Below are 20,021 nucleotides of genomic sequence, written 5' to 3' on the forward strand. Positions count from 1 at the left end.
ACATGTTAAAGATGTATATTTGTGGTTTAATTATATAGCTATTCTCCCAATTATGGGGTGGGGGAGATAAAGATTTTTTTAAAAACTGACCAAAATGAATAGAATATTTGAGTTCACATATAAAACTAATTTAGATTTTGAAATATAAGCTAAGTTCGAGAGAACTAGAGCTTGGTTGGACTTAATTTATATAAAAGAAATGCTAATAGCCATGAGCTACAATAAACAACTGTTTACAATAAACAACTGTAAACAACTGTACTTCTACCTAAGCGGGAGAGTGATAAAACCTATCAACTATTAACACACTATGTAAGAGAGAAAATGAAAAGAGAATATTGCCAGTCTTGTCAACAAACTCCAAAACATTCATTTAGAGCTTCCAGATGGATTGTATTTATTTAAAAGACTTATAATCTGCTTTTTTAAAGAACCCTGCTCCACAAAGAAGCTCAAAATAGATATAAGAGATAAAGCCAAGTACAGATACTGCGCAGAATCATTTAAACAGCAATTTCATAGCACTATCAAAAGCCTAACAGAAGTAAACCAAAGCAAAAGCTCAGTTGGTTAGAGCATAGTGCTGGTAATGCTCAGTTGGTTAGAGCATAAAGCTGGTAATGTTGATCTCCAGTGTAGATCTTCAGAGTCTGGGCAGGCTCGATAACAGCTGTCCTTTAAGTAACCCAGCCCCAAACCATGTCTGCACTCCACAAAGGCAGAAGAACTGCATGACTTGAGCAACAGAGGAGGGAGGAAGAAAAGGACCACATTATCTATTCCAAGGTGAGGAGAAAGAAAGCGGTGGATTTCTCCATGCTTCACTGTAGCTGCAGAACAGACCTCTCTGAGCAACGGGACACCAAGCTTATCTAGGCATTCTGCCAATATTCAAAAGCAGACTGTTGATAATTCAGGACGTTGGCTGCAATGGGAAGACGGAAGGCATGCCAAACTTCATAGATTGCACTTGAGCTCCATGCAGTGTCTAAACAAACAACTTGGGTTAATTGGAATCCTCCCAATACATTTTCAAAAGAGGGTGAGAGAAAAAAAATATTCCTTTAGGGAGAACATGAGGCTTGCGTCGCGCCCTGAAGTTTCCTGACTAACCTGAGGAGAGTGAGAAACATAGAAAATAGGCTAGAGAATAAAGTAGAAGAGGCAGAGGAGACTAGCTAGAGCACATGTGAAGAAACCAGCTTGGATCAAAGAGATGAGAGTCTACACACAAAAAGCTAAGCCAAATGGGGGCTCGCTCCCATTTCCGTTTTGTGCAGATTTTTAAAATGATTGACGTTTTATTATGTTTTATGTGTGCTGGAAGCCACCCATAATAAGCTGTGGCTTTCCCAGAAAAAGCAATGGGACAAAAAAAAGCAACAGGACATGCCGAGAGTAAAGGCCTTTTGGGAAATGATCTATAATGAGCTAAAAAAGGTATTTAAATATACCTTCCCTAAGAAACCAGAGGCCTTCCTCTTAGGCATTGTTGGCCAGAAGGTGTTAAAGAAGGACCGAACTTTTTTTTTGTACGCAACAACAGCAGCAAGAATACTTATTGCAAAATATTGGAAGACACAAGATTTGCCCACACTGGAAGAATGGCAGATGCAACTGATAGACTACATGGAGCTGGCTGAAATGACCGGCAGAATTCGAGACCTGGGAGAAGAGACGGTGGAAGAGGATTGGAAAAAGTTCAAAGACTATTTACAAAAACACTATAAATTGTATGAATGTTAAGAAAGTGCACGAAAGGAGATAACCTGGCATCAGTAATTTAGGTGAAAGATATATGACAATAAGCGGAATTTAATGATAAAGATAGAATTTGAAGTAATGTTATGTCTAAATTAAGCAGTTAAGTACCTGACAAAAATATTCAAAGTTTGAGACATAATGTTTGAAAATTGGAAATAAGAAATGAAACAAGGTAATAAATTGCTGTGCATAACTTTATTACGGAGAACGCAGGAAAGGGAGATGTGAGGAAGTCCAAATAGTTATGAAAAAAGATTTATGAACGGTTATGATTTTTTTCACTCTATGTTTATGTTTCTGCTTTTTTATGTTTTTTTCTCTTTTTTCTGTTAGTTACTTTTTGGTGAAGGTATTGTATATGTTTGGTGATATTTTTTGTTTAAAATTTGTAATAAAATATTATTATTTAAAAAAAAAGCAACGGGACATGGACCTAGAAATCCCAGCGCAAAAGGAAATGGGAACGAGCCTGGAGACTTCGAGACACATTGTTAAAGGCACAGGAACACCTCAGCACAGAAGGCGTTTAGACTGAGGATGACGCTAAATGGAAGAGGCACTCCAAAATATATGCCGAGTCACAACCAGTGCAGACAGGTTAGGCCACCCTAAGGGGCAGAGTTGATAGGCAAGAGCCAACTGAGTCTCTCAATTTGTGACTGGATTTAGTCTTGCGTGACAAAAACAACCCATGTGGGAACTGGAAGTATGGCCAATAGTCAGAGGTGTTGGGAGCTGTAGTGTGTGTGTGTGCGCGCGCGCTCAAGACATTGATTATATAAAACATATTTTGTTGCACTGTGCGAAATATGATCAAGCCAGGGCTGAACTGATATTACCCTTGCTGGTACCTTTCCCGGGAAAATCAGAGGCTCACTATGTCAGGTTCCTATTGGAAGACCGGACAAGCGCTGGAACATTAGCAGTGGTGAATTTTTTTTCAGTGGTTGCAAGAACCAATGATCCCTATCTTTAAGTCCAAACAAAATGCTTGTTTAGCCTGGAGGGAGGCTGTCTGAATTCTGCATTGCTTTGTAACGATTTGTTGGGTCTCTGGACCGTAATTAATACATACATACATACATACATACATACATACATACATACATATGGCACCATAAGAGCCAACTCCTAGGGAGCAAGGCCCCTTCAGCCCTGTCCCCATAAAACTTTGGACACCCGTCCCAAAGTTGATGGGCACTGCCATTCAAATGGTGTGTGCGTGCCACGTCATGTGATCAATTATGAGGAGTGGGACTTACCTGCCCCCAGTGGCGTAGCGTGGGTTGTCAGCGCCCGGGGCAAGGCAAGTAATTTTCGCCCCCTAACCCGTGGATTTTCGCCCCCTAACCCTCAGGTGTTGCGCCCGGTGTGCCCGCCCCCCCTGCACCCCCCACGCTACGCCACTGCCTGCCCCCCCATTTTTATTCAAGTTGGCACTCTTGTGTGGCACCATGTTGTCTAACTCCGAAGCAGAGGCGTGGGCCTGTGTTGGCAGTTGCTACAAATGATAAGTTGCAGAGTTAAGTATTACATACATCCAGAGTTCTCACATTTCACAGTCCCAAGCATACAACTGTCACCTACCCAATCCCTTTTGTTCCCCAAAGACTTTGCTATAAATTTATGTCCACAGCAATTAAACAGACCACACCGCAACACTTTATGTTCCAGAGTTTCCACTGTTGTCCTCCACACTGACCCCAGAAGTTCTTCCGGAATAATCCCTCCAAACTAACGTAATGTGACTGCATAATGGAAACTACCAAATCCCCCCAAAGTGATCACCCTTCAGCACTTTGCTTATGTAAGTTTTGTTATGTATGGCGAAAGTAAACACCTTCCATGTACAAGGAAGACATTATTTGGGCATTAAACTCTGCCAAGTACGCTCTTACATTCGAAGTTCTTACAGTTCAGTCCCATGTACACAAGTCCTCGCTTTATCAACAAGGGCAACCAGCCTATGCAGTAGCGTAGCGTGGGGGGTGCAGGGGGGCCGGCCGCACCGGGCGCAACATCTGGGGGTTAGGGTTAGGGGGCGCAAATCCACGGGTTAGGGGGAGCAAATTACTTGCCTTGCCCCGGGTGCTGACAACCCACGCTACGCCACTGAGCCTATGCCAAGGTCTGCTTCCTCTCAAAATGCCAAATGCACAGCTACCTAAAGGTAAAGGAATCATGTTGTTCTGGGGCACATGCAGAGTGCCAGCTGAATCAAGTTCTTTAGTAACATTCTCAGTTGGTACCAGTCTGCCCAGAAGTTTTAAATGAAACCAGTAACTTTAGTATTTAACAAGCCATCAAATTCCAAAAACTATTGTTGTTAAAATTTGTATACTGGAACAAATTTGTAACTTGGAACAAAGCACAGATTAATAATAAATTATTGTTTCAGGAACTGTGGCAAGAGAAGAAAAGGGGCTTCCTAAATTGTAGCAAATGTCTAGGAACACCCAGTTCTGGGAACAACAACTACTGAAGTGGGTATGGAACAAAACAGTGCCTGCAAGGCAGAGCAGCAAAACCCTGATTGTCTAAGTTGCTAAGAAGAAGCCCATGAAGCATCACTTTAATATATATAGTCCTCGATACTAGACATATATATAATGGCTGGGTGGGAACGGGACTAAAGTACAATTAACAGGAACAGCATAAAGGACACAAGGATGTACCAAATATATAAAATCTCTAGAAGCTGGAGAAGTGGAAAATAACTTAAGCCAGATATTTCTTTTCTTAATTTAGGGAAATTCATACCCCATCCTTCCCAGCTGCTGCTCCCGGGGTGGCTAACGAAACAAACATACAAGTGAAACAATAAATCAGATTTCAACCAATAAAACAGCACCATATCCCACAACAACATGGAGGGCTGGAATCAGATTCAGCCAAGGCTTACAAAGTCACAGCTGCTTCATCCTGAGCCACGAAAAGACCTGCAAAAGTTTCAGAACAAAACTATGTTCAAAACTTTTTGCTCCAGTGAGCAACCTGGCCGCTGGCTGAAGTTTCTGAACCATCTTCAAAGGCAGCCCTATGTAGAACGCACTGCAGCAATCTAACCTAGAGGTTACCAGAGCATAGACAACAGTAGTTAGGCTATCTCCATCCAGATAGGGGCATGGCTGGGCCACCAGCCAAACCTGATGGAAGGTGTTTGGTGCACCGGAGGCCACCTGAGCCTCAAGTGACAGCAAAGGATCCAGGAGTATCCCCCAAGCGATGTACCTCGGTCCAGTATACCTGAAGCAGCGTCTCCACCCCCATCGTTCAGCCCGGACACTGAGATCCAGCGCCGAGGGCCTTCTGGCGGTTCCCTCATTGCGACAAGTAAGGTTACAGGGAACCAGACAAAGGGCCTTCTCGGTAGTGGCACCCGCTCTGTGGAACGCCCTCCCACCAGATGTGAAGGAAATAAGCAGCTATCCTATCTTTAAAAGACATCTGAAGGCAGCCCTGTTCAGGGAAGTTTTTAATATTTAATGCTGTATTGTTTTTAATACCTGATTGGGAGCCACCCAGAGTGGCTGGAGAAACTCAGCCAGATGGGCGGGGTATAAATAATAAGTTATTATTATTATTATTATTGTTATTATTATTATTATTATTATTACAACTACTACTGCTACTATACCTGCTCCTTCAGAGGAAGTGTAACCCCATCCGGAGCAGGCCAACTCCCAGCCATCTGGTCTAGCAATCCACCCACTAACAGTGCCTCAGTTTTATCCGGATTGAGCTTCCGTTTGTTGGCTCTCATCCAATCCATGATTGAGGCAGGACACTGGTCCAGCACTTCCACTGCCTCACCTGCGGACGTAAAGGAGAAGCAGAACTGTGTGTCATCGGCATATTGCTGACAATGTACTCCAAACCTCCGGATAACCCCACTCAGCAGTTTCGTATAGATATTAAATAGCACAGGGGATAAAACTGAACTCTGAGGAACCCCACTGAAGAACACTCCCCAGGCAGCACCCTCTGGGTGTCACCCACCTCTAACTCAGACAGCTGCTCCAGAGAAATGCCATGGTCGATGGTATCGAAAGCTGGCGAGAGGTCAAGGAGAATTAACAGAGGCACATTTCCCCAGTCCCTCAGAGATCATTATACAGGTGGCGAAAGCAGTTTCTGTGCCAAAACCAGGCCTAAACCCTATTTGAAATGGGTTGAGAAAATCTAGAATCCAGGATGGGGCTCTTGTTTCTTTTAATGTACAGTGGTACCTCGGGTTAAGAATTTAATTTGTTCTGGAGGTCCGTTCTTAACCTGAAACTGTTCTTAACCTGAGGTACCACTTTAGCTAATGGGGCCTGTTCTTAACCTGAGGTACCACTTTAGCTAATGCTGCACGATTTCTATTCTCATCCTGAAGCAAAGTTCTTAACCTGAAGTACTATTTCTGGGTTAGCGGAGTCTGTAACCTGAAGCGTCTGTAGCAAGAGATACCACTGTATACATTTCCTCCTCTCTCTCTTTTTAAAACAGCGTTTCTATCCTATTTGTATTATATACATTTCCTCACACAGTATCTATCCTGTTCACATTGTAACTATGCATGGGACATTAAAAAAAAAAAGTAACTCTAAGCAAGGTGAGGCAACAAATTCAAGCACTTGCTAAGGAAAACACAGTTTCTGGGGTCAAGGGGCAAATATTCAGCATGGACGATATCTGAAAACCTTACAAAATGACTGCTTAAAGAATAGCCTGCCCCCCCAATAAATCCTGGCTATGCCCATGGCTGGGATGCGGGTGGCACTGTGGGTTAAACCACAGAGCCTAGGGCTTGCCTATCAGAAGGTTGGCAGTTCGAATCCCCGCGACGGAGTGAGCTCCCATTGCTCGGTCCCTGCTCCTGCCAACCTAGCAGTTCGAAAGCACATCAAGTGCAAGTAGATAAATAGGTACCGCTCCAGTGGAAAGGTAAATGGCGTTTCCGTGCGCTGCTCTGGTTCGCCAGAAGCAGCTTAGTCATGCTGGACACATGACCTGGAAGCTGTACGCCGGCTCCCTTGGCCAATAAAGCGAGATGAGTGCCGCAACCCCAGAGTCAGTCACGACTGGACCTAATGGTCAGGGGTCCCTTTACCCTTTACCTATGCCCATGGCCTAGCTCAGTGACCTGATAAGAAAGCAAATGTTCTGCCCTCTAGCAATCAGATCATTCATTTGATGAGCAGGGAGCAGTAATAGCTCCTTTTAAGCTGATCTGTACAGCTCAGCTGAGGAGGGTGAATGCAGCACCCAAACCAAAACCGGTTTGCCACCCTTGAGCTAAAGGAGCATCCAGGGCACATGCATGATGATCAGGGAAATATTCCACAGAAGTGAAAATACAGTGGTGCCCCGCAAGACGAATGCCTTGCAAGACAGAAAACTCGCTAGACGAAAGAGTTTTCCGTTTTGGAGGTGCTTCGCAAAACGAATCTCTTATGAGCTTGCTTCGCAAGACGAAAATGTCTTGCGAGTTCCTGCGGGTTTTTTCTCTCCCCCCCTTTTTCTAAGCCGCTAAGCCGCTTATCAGCTGATCCGATAAGCCAATAAGCCTCTAAAAGCCGCTAATAGCGCTAATCCGCTAATCCATCAATGGGCTTGCTTCGCAAGACAAAAAAACCGCTAGACGAAGAGAATCACAGAACGGATTCTTTTCGTCTTGCGAGGCACCACTGTAAATAGAAACAGCAACGTGGATGTTAAAGATATTAGCAGGGCCATCTTACCCATAGGCGCTAGGGGTGCAGGGCACCCGGGCACCGGGTTCTCAGGGGTGCCAGGCCGAGAGTCCAGGGCCCAAGAGTTGAGTCTGGGGAAGAGCCTGCTCCTCGGTCGGAGCGCCACAGCGGGCGGCTCTGTGTCATGAGTTTGGGGGCAACTGATCCAGTCAGACACTGAGGCGGCTGGCTGGCTCCGCCCTCCTGCGCGCCTGGGACTGGGCAACCTGGGGGGGGGGGTGCAGGGTGGATCTTTGCACCCCGGCGCCACATATGCTTAAGACGGCCCTGGATATTAGAACTGGAACGAATACCATTTGGACACGTACCCCCCAAACTGCAAAACTTCTGACTTGTTTTTCCTGAGACACCAGCATGCTCACCCATGACATGCACAGTGATGCTAGGGTGTGGCAATCACGCTTAAGATTAAAACTGAATGCAGAAATGTGGGCAGGTGAGAGCAAGAACATTACAGAATCATAGTTCCTGTTGCGGCTGCATAGGGATGATTTATTCAAAGGAAACATATCTACTGGGCTAGCACGTCCCCTGAGTTGTTTGGCTTCTAAATGATGTCTAACAAACTATTCTGAGGAGGAGGAGGCTGCAATGGTAGAAAGAAAATATGACTAGGTTATAAAATTATTGTACACAACTTCAGGGAGGCAGTTCATAAATCTGCAAAATTAATAATGAACAAAGCAGACTGTATGAATATGAAAGTATTGCAGCAAGTGTAGGTAGATTTGCATGCTCACTGGCCCAGCTATGGAGCAGACTGAGGCCTGTGTTTCTGCTGGTTCCTGGTTCAGCAGACGAGAGGCAGGGGGACATTCTAGCAGTGCATACTAGCATGGCAATATGCCATATGCTGGACCACTTTTGGCACACTTGCTAAAGAGGTTCGCTCTCTTTCCAGTGGGAAAGATCCAGAACAATACAGAAATGGAGATTGCTCACAGGGTTCAGTGGCGGGTCCAGAAAGCTGTCCACGCATAAAATTAAAAAGTTAAACCAGCGACACCTCTCTTTCTGTAAGGGGAGAGAACATGTTCGTCTAGGGGCGAGGAAGAAGTGCCTCTTCAGCAACGTGGCACATGTGATTCATCCACTTATATTCCTTTCACAAACATTGTCAGAAGTTGCACTGTGGGGCTGTGAAGTTGCACTTCAGCAAGACAGATTTAGAGCTATCAAGAGCGACTCCGGAAAGGTGGGGGGAGCTTTGAGGGAGGAAAGGGGAGGCTGTAGCAGAAGAGGAAGTTATGAGCAACAGCCCATTTCGAAGCACGCTTACTTCAGCCCAAGTCCCACTGAACTCAAAGGAGGTTCCCTGCGCGCAAGTGAGCAATGGCGCTAAGCAGCCACGCAGTGCGATCCTGTGCGTATTTACGCAGAGCTCCCGCTTAGCTCCGCTGGGCGCCCCCCCTCTCCCAAATAAGAGCGCAGACAGACTTTATGGGGTAAAAGATGCCCCTCCTCACCCGCTTTACAAGGGATACAAAAGCTATGGGGCATTATGCTCCTCGGCACACCCACCCACCCACCGCGTTTCATGTACTATTTAGCCCGACGAAGAACTCAAAAGCTTGCTCGCTGTTTTTAGACGGTTTAGACCGAGCCCAGTTTGTGTAACAAGCCATACTAGGGAAGAAACTTGCGAACCCAGCGCGCTAGCCTGTTTATTATCGGGGGAAAGTTCCGCTAGGTTTAATCCAAAGCAAAGAAAAAAGGGGATGGTATAAAAGTGAAAGGAGAGGCGCACGCGAATCCGCGCCCGGGTTGAGAAGAGGCTTCCGAAAGAAGGACGGGCCGTCGAGGAGGCAGGAACAGGAAAGGGTGGGGGGAGAAAGTGGGGGGCTGGGAGGAAGAGCTGGGAAAGCGCGTGGGGTTCAGGAGGAGAGAGGCTAAGGAGATGGAGGGGGGGGGACCCGCGACGGCAGCGTGGTGGGCAAAGGGCCGTCGGGGCTGGCGATGGAGAGGGTGGGTGGGGGAAACACGAGGACGCCAGCTGGAGAGCGAGAGGTCAGCCGAGCCCGGGACTTACCCAGATGCGGAGAAGGCTCGGGGCAAGAGGCGTCCGGCTTGGAGGCGTTGGGCGCCGGGGCCGCGGGGTCCTTCCGAGAGGGCGCCGGGCCGCGGGGCGCCGCCGCTTCCAGGCTCCACTGGAAGCTGAGCGTGCTGCCGGCCAAGCAGTAGAAGACGACGGCCAGGAGGTGGAGGACGCAGAAGATGACCAGCAGGCGGCAAGCCTTCTGCAGCGAGGCGCCGGGCAGCTCCTTCATGGTGCGCGCCGTCAGTGCTGCTCCGAGCGCGGCATCCGAGGGCGCAGCATCGCGGCGCGCTCGGCAGGCCGGGGAAGCGACGGCACCGCTACAAAGGCGCCCAGGCGCTCCGCAGCCGCCTGCCTGCTGTCCTGCCCGGCGCGGAGGGGAGGGGAATTGTGATGTCAGGCTGGGACTCCGCCTTGCCCCGCGGCGGAGGGGCGGTGGCTCCGGTTGGGGAGCTCCTCCTCCTCCAGGTCCTCCCCCTGGAGGTAATGTGGCGGCGGGCAACCCCCGACTTGGAGCCTTTGCTTTGCCAAGCTTCCCGGAGGCTGCGAGGAGACCCCTCCGCCCAGTGGCGTAGCGTGGGGGGTGCAGGGGGGGCCGGCCGCACCGGGCGCAACATCTGGGGGTTAGGGTTAGGGGGCACAAATTACTTGCCTTGCCCCGGGTGCTGACAACCCACGCTACGCCACTGCCTCCGCCTCGCTCGCCCTTAAAGCAAACCCGCGTTCAACCTCCCTAAGCCGGCTGGCTGACTTTGGAGGATTCCCCGCCCCCCAATTTTTTTTATTAGTTTTCACAACATTATAAACAAAGAAACAAACAAACGAACATAAATCATAGCCTTATTAAAAATTACACTTATTAACATTGTTAAGTGACTTCCTCGCTTCCCCTTGGTTGGATTTCATTGCATATCCTTTTAACGGTTTTCCAACTCACACTTCTTATAAAATTTAACTTAAACATTAACATCCTTAGATCTTCACATCATGAAATTAAACATATTAATTCATCACTTAACTTAAATAAAATCCTAAGCCAATTAAGTATCTGCAAGCTGCTTTCAGTTAGTTTAACTTAACATATTTAACTAAGTAATCATTAAATTTAATCCAATCTTCCTGATACTCCTCCTCCTTCTGGTTGTGGACTCTTCCGGTTAGGTCGGCTAGCTCTGAAAAATCCATAATCTTCATCTGCCATTCTCCTATCATTGGTAATTCTTGGGTTTTCTACTTTTTAGCTAACAAAATACGAGCAGCAGTTGTGGCATACAAAAATAATTTAACATCTTTCCACCAGTCAAGCTTGCAAAAATCTATCACTTGTCCGATAATAAATGTTGGAAATGTAAAGAAACTGAAGGTACATTCTTTCACCTTTGGTGGACGTGCCCAAGGATTAAGGCTTTCTGGGAGATGATATATAATGAAATGAAAAAGGTATTTAAATATACCTTCTTGAAGAAACCAGAGGCCTTTCTCCTGGGCATGGTCGGCCAATTGGTGCCAAAGAAGGATAGAAGTTTCTTTATGTATGCCACAACAGCAGCAAGAATGCTTATCGCAAAGTATTGGAAGACACAAGATCTACCCACCCTGGAAGAATGGCAGATGAAGGTGATGGACTATATGGAACTGGCAGAAATGACTGGCAGAATCCGAGATCTGGGAGAAAAGTCAGTGGAAGAAGACTGGAAAAAGTTTAAAGACTATTTACAGAAATATTGTAAAATTAATGAATGTTAGAATGATGTTGGATAGAAACTAAGTGGTTTATAGCTGTAATGCTATAAGGGAATATGAGAAAATGAACTATTAATAGGTAAAAATCCAATGCTAAAATATTTTAAGATTGAAGACTAGGATAAATAAAGAGGGGAGGTATTTGCTGAACCAACAAACTGAACTGGAATACAGAAAAGGGAGGCGTGAGGAGGTCCGGGAAATAAGCAAATGAAAGATAAGTCACTGAAAGATTGAATTGTTTTTAACTATGTTTATTTTGTATTTTTCTTTTTTCTTTTTTTCTTTTGTAATATTTTGAAAATCTTAATAAATATCTTTTTTAAAAAAACAAAAATAATTTAATATCTTTCTTGGGCAGACTTTCGAGGATTTGGTGCGTTCACACAACCTATTCACGTGCTCTTCATGTACACGCATTCGCCCGGCTTATCTAGGGCGCCCCCTGGCGGCGACTTTGCACGCGCGCCAGCAGGCAGGTCCGGTGCCAAATCCTCGCGCGCGTACGGGTTGCTGGCTTCTTGTTATGGGTTCAAGGCAAGCATGTGCGAATGTGCACATTGCTCTGAACGAGGTGGGTAGACCAAGGCAGTTGTGTTCTCGGTTTTAGAACTGTGAACTGTAGGGTGGAGGGCATCTTTTTGAATGTTGTCCCCGGTTAAGTAATGAGCATTCAAGCTCCTTGCACGCAGTAAGCCAGCACATCAGGGAGGGGACTGTGCTAAACCTTTCTCGTTGGTGCCTTAGTTTTCTACCAGAAAGGACTTTAGTTTTTTAAGGACAAGGCCTTCAGAGAGATGGCTGGCACCCAGGTGTCAGAAAATGAGTGGCAACACCTCAAATCTGCCATTGTTTCCTGCACCTCCACTCATTACAATTTTAAGAATTTCACAGCTATCCTATGACAAACTAGTGCTTTTCAGTGGAAAGGAAGCCAGTGTGGTGTAGTGGTTAAGAGCGGTAGACTTGCAATCTGGTGAACCGGGTTTGTTGTGGGGGAGGAAGGGAAAGGAGAATGTTAGCCGCTTTGAGACTCCTTCGGGTAGTGATAAAGCGGGATATCAAATCCAAACTCCTCCTCCTCCTCTTCTTCTTCTTCTTCTTCTTCTTCTTCTTCTTCTTCTTCTTCTTCTTCTTCCTGTAATCTCTCAATTCCTGGAAATTGCACAATATTTCTGCATGTCATTATTGAACGGGCCTTTTTCTTTTCTAAACTTGTGTTTCTTAGTATCTTTGCATTCACTTACATTGATACCTTGTTAGTTTTATTTGCTAATTTCTTGTAACAAAATCTCTCAAGTGTCTTCTTTATTATCTGAATTCAAGGTCCCATGTTGTTGCTGTTCTCCCACCCAGTGGCGCAGCGTGGGGGGTGCAGGGGGGGCCCGGCCGCACCGGGCGCAACATCTGGGGGTTAAGGTTAGGGGGCGCAAATCCATGGGTTAGGGGGCGCAAATCCACAGGTTAGGGGGCGCAAATTACTTGCCTTGCCCCGGGTGCTGACAACCCACGTTACACCACTGCTCCCACCTGCCTGCCTGCCCACCCTCCCATGAGTTCAGGCCAAAGGCTTATCTAGTCCAGCATTCTAGGCTCTGGCTGTTATTCAGAAGTACAGGAGAGACAAAAGCTCAGTTGGTTAGAGCGTGGTGCTGATAACAACAAGGTTGCAGGTTCCATCCCCTTATGGGACAAATGCACATTCCTTCATTGCAGAGACTTAAGTGATCTTTGAGGTCCCTTCCAACTCTTTGATTCTATGAATTCTAAGACTTTAAAGAGAAAGTTGCAATGTATCCCCACCCCTTCCTGAATCCCTCTTCATCTAGTGCATGGGAAGGCAAACTAAGGCCTCCGGCCCAGTCGCCTTCTAAATCCAGCTCACGGATGGTCCAGGAATCAGCGTGTTTTTACATGAGCAGAATGTGTCCATTTATTTAAAACGTATCTCTGGGTTATTTGTGGGGCATAGGAATTCGTTCATTTTTATTATTTTTTTCATAATATAGTCCAGCCCCCCCCCACAAGGTCTGAGGGACAGTGGACTGGCCCCCTGCTGAAAAAGTTTGCTGAACCCTCTGGTGCAAGGAGTGAAAAGCCACCTTCCAAAAAAACCTATCATAGGCTGTTTGGAAGTTCAGCAGGTCATTTCTTTCTCCTCTTCCTCCACTGCATTTCAGGGGGTTGGACTAGATGACCCTCAGGTCCTTTCCAACTCTACAATTCTATGATTGGACATTCTGAGCATCCTGGAAGCTCACAGGCCCTTGTCAGTCCACTTCTTGATTTTATTTTTATTTACAACCATATATGTCTGGGTACCTTCAGAATTTTGTTTTTTTTAAAAAATATAACCCTCTTTTGCTTCCAGTTCCAGTCACCCTTGTCCACCATTAGAGAGTTTTAGGATGACTCATGGTGCAATCCTATCCTCCGGGTGAACTGTCTCGTTGCAGCGTAGGATCAGAACAGTGTCACATTTAGGGCGGTGTGGGCAACTCCCCTGCATAGGGCACTGAGCTCAAAATTGAGAAGAGCCATAATTGAGAAGGTGCAGTTGGGGACGCCGAATTTTGGCCTTGCCCAGGGTGCCATATTACAGAAGATGAACAAATTCCACCCCAATCAGAACCAAAATCTCCCTGTGCCAGCGGATCACGGTGACGCTAATGTAGTGAGGCCATTGTACCAGAGGCACAGTACCGAAGCTCTTACGCAGTCTGTTTGACCTCCTCCTAAAATAAATTGGCAAGTAGCTGACACTGACACACACACACACACACACACACACACACACACACACACACACACTGTTCTAGGAGGAGGAAGTTATGTGTCCAGGGTAACGGGAGCAAAACATTTGGGTTTATTGCAGAGAGTAGCCCCTATATTTGTTGGATCAGCAAGTTCATGTTTGAGCTTTTAAAGACCTCTTGTCCAGAGATTCAGAGCCAGAGATTTGTTAATTTTTAACTTGTCAAGAAGTCCTGGAGCTTCATCTCTTGTCAATACTATTTTCCTAAGTTCTTCAGACTCCTTTACTGAAAATGTCGGTTCAAGCCCAAGTATTTGCAGCGGTGAGTGACGCAGAGGATAAATTCAGCTGCAACTCATTTTTCTTAGAAGACGGCTATGCAGATTGTGAGTTCCGTTCCAAATACATCTGCTTTTAAAGCAGCTGAATCTGGGTTGCAGCTGAACTTTGAAAAACAAGATTATGCATGGCAAAGTGTTCCAACAAACAAAGACTGTGGTCTACGCTCAGGTATTTTAATCAGTCACACCTTATTTTCTGGGGTAGCTTTAGAAATTAGGTGTAATTAATGCACAGGAGTTGACTGACCAGCCCGCCCAGATTCTCCCAGGTTCTTCATTTCCTGCAGAGAATGTGAGATGGGTGGGGTATTGCACCTTTGAAGGGCATAAAATGAAAGAAAGCTCAGTTCACACCCTATTGAACTAATGGCATTTCCAGATGACCTGTTTATTGAGAATTCATCCTAATTTGTTTGCAAAGAAGTTAGATAATGTTGCATCAAAACAATTCCCCCCTCCATCCTTTTTAGTCACTTTCCTTCTTGCAAAAAAAAAAAAGTCTGGAGGGTTTTTTTTGGGGGGGGGGCAAAGTAGGTTTGTGGCACAATCTAAATTGAATCCTACTCCAGAATAGCAGCAAACTGGAAGTGCCCCAAATGAACGATTTAAACTGACATATGGTGCAGGAACACTACATACAGGTGAGTTTCCTGAATAATTAAAAAAAAATCATTTTAAGCAGGGATTATATTGCGCAGGCCAGAGGAAGAATGAAGCATTTTGTGGCCAAGGACCACATAGGGACACGGCTTGTTGAAGCAGCCTGGACAGAAAGTCTACTCCAGGAGTATATAAAGGGGCAGGCTCGTGGGCTCAGCCACCAGGATTTTAGTCACATCTGTTGCTGGTTTGTCTCTGGAGACAATGGAGTATGCCTCCAGGGGTGAAGTCAAACTGTTGTGTTAGGAGCACCAAAGTGACCTCTCTGGGGCGCAAGCCTGGGCAGTCTGTATGGAGGTCCTGGGCTTCGCTGATGTGGTCCAAAGGAAAGCAGAGCAATACGTTTGGCACCAGCTTGGCAGCTGGAGTTGCAAGAAGGAGATGTACAAGGTGCCTTCCAACATCTTAAGGACTCCACTCGGGATTTATGTAGGGTTTACTCCTTAGCCTTTTCTTCTCCCGAAGATATCTCCAAAGGCAATGGGCGTTTAGGATTCCTTCTCCTAGGTGGGCTACCTTCCCAGGTTGACAATCCCCATCTGCCTCTCACTTCCCTCTATGGCACGTGCAGAAACTGCCTTCTTGACCGTTGGACCCACTATTGGTCTTGTCCGCTCAGTCCATCAGTGCCTGTCTTTGAATGCAGGCCAAGTCCCTAACTCATGGAGGGTTTGAGATCCATTGGCTTCCCTCACCTGGTTTAGCTGGCCAGTCAAAACCATTTCCTAGGGTGTGGACCGTCATATGCTGACAGTTTCTAGGAGCCATGGATGAGAGCTGGGTGCAGGATGGGGACCAACGGTGGACAAACTACCCCATAAACAGCACAACATCTCCCGTAACACTCCATATCCCTCACTTATGCATATAGATAATAAAAACAGGCAGGTATAAAAGCAAACACTAAACTACTGCTACGTAATCACCTAAACATTAGGAAGAACTTCCTGACAGTAAGAGCTGTTCGACAGTGGAATTTGCTGCCAAGGAGTTTGGTGGAGTCTCCTTCTTTGGAGGTCTTTAAGCAGAGGCTTGACAACCATATGTCAGGAGTGCTCTGATGGTGTTTCCTGCTTGGCAGGGGGTTGGACTCGATGGCCCTTGTGGTCTTTTCCAACTCTATGATTCTATGTAATCCAACAAGGAATACAAATCTTGTAAAGTTCCCAAGTAATGTATATGGGTCGGTATGGTCTCGTACCTTCTTATACCAATAATGATACCATAGTCATTTCCAAACCAGAAAAAAGACATCATATTTCAGCAGCATGAAATACAACTTTAAGCTCACATCCCATCCATGCAACCCAGCAGAACGTAAGGCAGCCTTTGCCCAGCCAGCTGGCCTGCAAATGTTCTGGGCCACAGCTCTCATCTGTCCCAGCAAGCACAGCTGGGCTGGCCACCAGGTTAGCAGATGCCTGGCAGAAGTCATCCATGAAGTATGACTGTGTACCTAATTCCAAAGACTCTGCAGACAAAGGCTAGCAGCGCTTCCCGAACTAATTATATATGTGTCCATTGCAATGACATGGTACAATCATCTTTGTACACAATCTGACAGATTCAATCACTAAAGTATTGTCTCTTAAGCAGAGTCTGTATTATCTTGATTCTAATGAATCACAGTCTCTGTTTTGCCTTTGGGGAATATCTTTTTATAAAATTGTTGTTAGTGTGTGCACACACCCTGACACACAGCGAAGTTCTCCAGATTGTGGTTTCCTTCCCGTGGCCTCTAGAAATTGAGTCTGTGAGTGGGGGCTATTGGAGTGTTCGCTAAAAAATGATGCCTCTTTCACAACAGGGATGCGGGTGGCGCTGTGGGTTAAAGCACAGAGCCTAGGGCTTTGCCGATCAGAAGGTCGGTGGTTCGAATCCCCGCGACTGGGTGAGCTCCTGTTGCTCGGTCCCTGCTCCTGCCAACCTAGCAGTTTGAAAGCATGCCAGTGCAAGTAGATAAATAGGTACTGCTCTGGCGGGAAGGTAAACAGCGTTTCCGTGCGCTGCTCTGGTTCGCCAGAAGCAGCTTAGTCATGCTGGACACATGACCCGGAAGCTGTACGCCGGCTCCCTTGGCCAGTAAAGCAAGATGAGCGCCACAACCCCAGAGTCATCCGCAACTGGACCTAACAGTCAAGGGTCCCTTTACCTATTTCACAACAAATGAGTACAGTAGGCAAGAGACCATTCAGGAATGTATTATGTATGTGTGAGTGTAATTATTATTGTTGCTGCTGCTGTTGTTACTGTTGTTGTTATTAAATTTGTATACTGCCCTTCATCTGAAGATTTCGAGGAGGTTCACAGCATAAAAATACAAAATAAGAACACAAAATACCGTATTTTTTGCTCTATAACACGCACCCGACCATAACACGCACATAGATTTTAGAGGAGGAAAACAAGAAAAAAAATATTCTAAACGAAACAGTGGATGTATGATTTTTGTGGTTCATGCTGTGGCCACAGACATGTGATCTGACAGTGAGTTTGGGGTAGCCCAATGCAAAAATCCTGAGGATCCATGTGGATCCATGCTTTGTAACCACATTTTTGCACCACTGCGGCCCCAGGCAACAGTGGGTGCGTGATTTTTTGGGTGCAAGCTGTAGCCATGGACATGCTATGTGATCTGATGGTGAATTTGGGGTGAGCCAGTGCAAAAATCCTGAGGATCTATGTGGATCTGTGCTTTGTAACCAGGCTCTCTGTCCCTCTCTTCTCCCCACTCAGTGGCTCTTCTCCCGCTTTGCTGTTTCAAAGCGAGCCACGGAGGAGGGAAGGAAGGGGAACCATGGATCCTCTGCTCATGACTGCAGCAGATCCCCCCCCCCCCGCCACCCGCAGGCATTCCCTCCATAACACGCACAGACATTTCCCCTTACTTTCTAGGAGGAAAAAAGTGAGTGTTATGGAGCAAAAAATGCGGTATATAAGAAGAAGAACAAACCAAACCCATACCCCAATCCCACGAGAGGTCTCTCACAGGTGGTGTGAGAATAAGATTTTACAAACGCATACAAACACCCCTACTCTCATCTGTGAAATGTTGGGAGATGGATAAAGCATCATGGGAGCATGTTTTTTGTTTTTAAATCTTCCTGAGGCAGCTAGTGGGGGGAGAACGTGGGGCCATGTCAAAAGTGGCCCGATGCAAAGTGATCTGCAAGGGAATTGCAAGCAAAGTGTGAACTCTGAGAGCAACAATTATCCGGAAGGAAATTTCAGCTCCCAGGCAACAGCAGTTTAGTATAAGGAAGGGATGCTATATAATAAAATGCAAACAAATTTTGAGGCCGCTTCTTCCTTTGCCCTGTGCTTCAAGTCTGAGGCAGACATATACGATGACAGTTCTTTTGTAAGAATAAAATGTAATTTGCTTTGAGGGTGGTGTTTTTTGTTTTTACAATCAAGTGGTAATAAATGTTATGAAATAAACAAATGTGTGCTGTAAGTGATCTCTGAGTTCCAGCCCTTATGTAGCTAGAAGAGGACAATATCAGCCGGCTTGGGGTGAACTCCAGGATTTGCAGAAGTACAACAATTATTCAGAGGAAAACCCTAAGGGGAAGGCACATCACTCTCCAAACTGCCCAGGGAGATACATGCATGCCAAGGGAGCCCAGTGGACTGTGTTGATGACTGACTGTCAGGGACGGAAAAATACAGACTCCTAGACCTTGACAGCAGCACCCCACACTGCAACATTTTGTTACAGGCCCCACTACTTTCCACTAATGGCACAATTGCATGGTTAATTGCACATTACAGGTGTGGGGAACCTGTGGCTCTCCAGGTGTTGCTGAACAGCAACTCTTCCCAGCAAGCATAGCTGATGGCCAGGGGTCATGGGAGTTGTAGTTCAGCGAAATCTGGAGTGCCAAAAGATCCCCACCCAGAGCTTCGAAGCGAAATGGGACCACCAAAAAACAGCGGAGAGATTTCTGCATATTCAGGGTCTCCCTAGTTACACTAAAGCCGGCATCGGCAAACTCAGCCCTCCAGATGTTTTGTGACTACAACTCCCATTATCCCTAGCTAGCAGGACTGGTGGTCAAGGATGATGGGAATTGTAGTCTCAAAACATCTTGAGGGCCGAGTTTGCCTATGCCTGTAGTAAAGTATACAAGCCTGAAAATGCTTATTAAAACACGCACACATGAGCAGCCCAAGAAACACCTACAGACTTATCAAATGTTGATGCCCCCTGAGGCTATAAGAGAAAGGTTTCAGTCTGCAATTCTGCACTTACTTGACTGAGAGAAAATCACACTGAGCTTAGTAATTCTTGCTTCTGTGAAGCTTATGGTACCACAGCATAATGTAAAATCACTTATACAAGCTAATGTTTCCATGGCACTTGTAGAATATGTTTTCAGAATTACAAAGCCACATAAACCGCCTTCATTTATTTTGAAGGATAATGGATTGCTAGCTTCAGACCCACAGCAGAGGTCCTGTGGTTTTAAGAGTTTAATAGAAATAGGGGAGGGAAGTATCTTGGGATTTATAGATTTATTTTTCAGTTGCTTCAGCACTGTGATGTACCTGATTGTACGGGAGCTTTCTCAGTTTCCTGACTCACAAACTGACTGCAGTTCATCCGTGTGAGCTTTCTTGTGTAACTGATATACACAATGTACTTTAAAGCATATTCCCCCCCCCCCTCAAAACCCCTGGGAACCGTAGTTCACCCTCAATGAGTTACAGTTCCCACAAACCCTTAACTAACTACAGGGCCCAGAGTTATCTGAAGGAAATAATATGCTTCAAATGTGTGTTAAGGGTATAATATGAAACCTCAGACAAGCAAACAGTCACAGAAAGATTCTACTCCACAGCTTCCAATTATAAGGACAGTTTCTTTTAGCTAATCACTGGTCCCTTTGCAGAGCTGACCTGTTTCTGGCTGGGGGAAAAATACCCAAAGTAATTCATCTATCTCTCTAGAGTTTACTAGCCATAAATAACCTCCGGAGCTG

General features: G+C 45.9%; 1 protein-coding gene and 1 long non-coding RNA gene across 2 annotated transcripts in view; both read right to left on the reverse strand.

Annotated features, from left to right (window-relative positions):
* Nucleotides 1-9,887, reverse strand: part of B4GALT1 (beta-1,4-galactosyltransferase 1) — a 55,151-nt gene extending 45,264 nt beyond the window's left edge. Inside the window, exon 1 of the mRNA XM_081176849.1 lies at nt 9,532-9,887. Coding sequence (XP_081032975.1) covers nt 9,532-9,769 — 238 coding nt within the window. The 5' untranslated portion in view covers nt 9,770-9,887. The remainder of the gene's footprint in view (nt 1-9,531) is intronic.
* On the reverse strand, nt 4,638-6,053 carry LOC308577119. Its single transcript, XR_014003457.1, has 2 exons — nt 5,402-6,053; nt 4,638-4,995 (listed from the first exon to the last, which is right to left on the reverse strand). It is a non-coding gene; the product is annotated as an uncharacterized lncRNA (long non-coding RNA).
* Nucleotides 9,888-20,021: the final 10,134 nt, after the last annotated feature.

Source organism: Podarcis bocagei (genome assembly GCF_964188305.1).
Source record: "Podarcis bocagei genome assembly, chromosome: 17".
Classification (NCBI taxonomy): domain Eukaryota; kingdom Metazoa; phylum Chordata; class Lepidosauria; order Squamata; family Lacertidae; genus Podarcis; species Podarcis bocagei.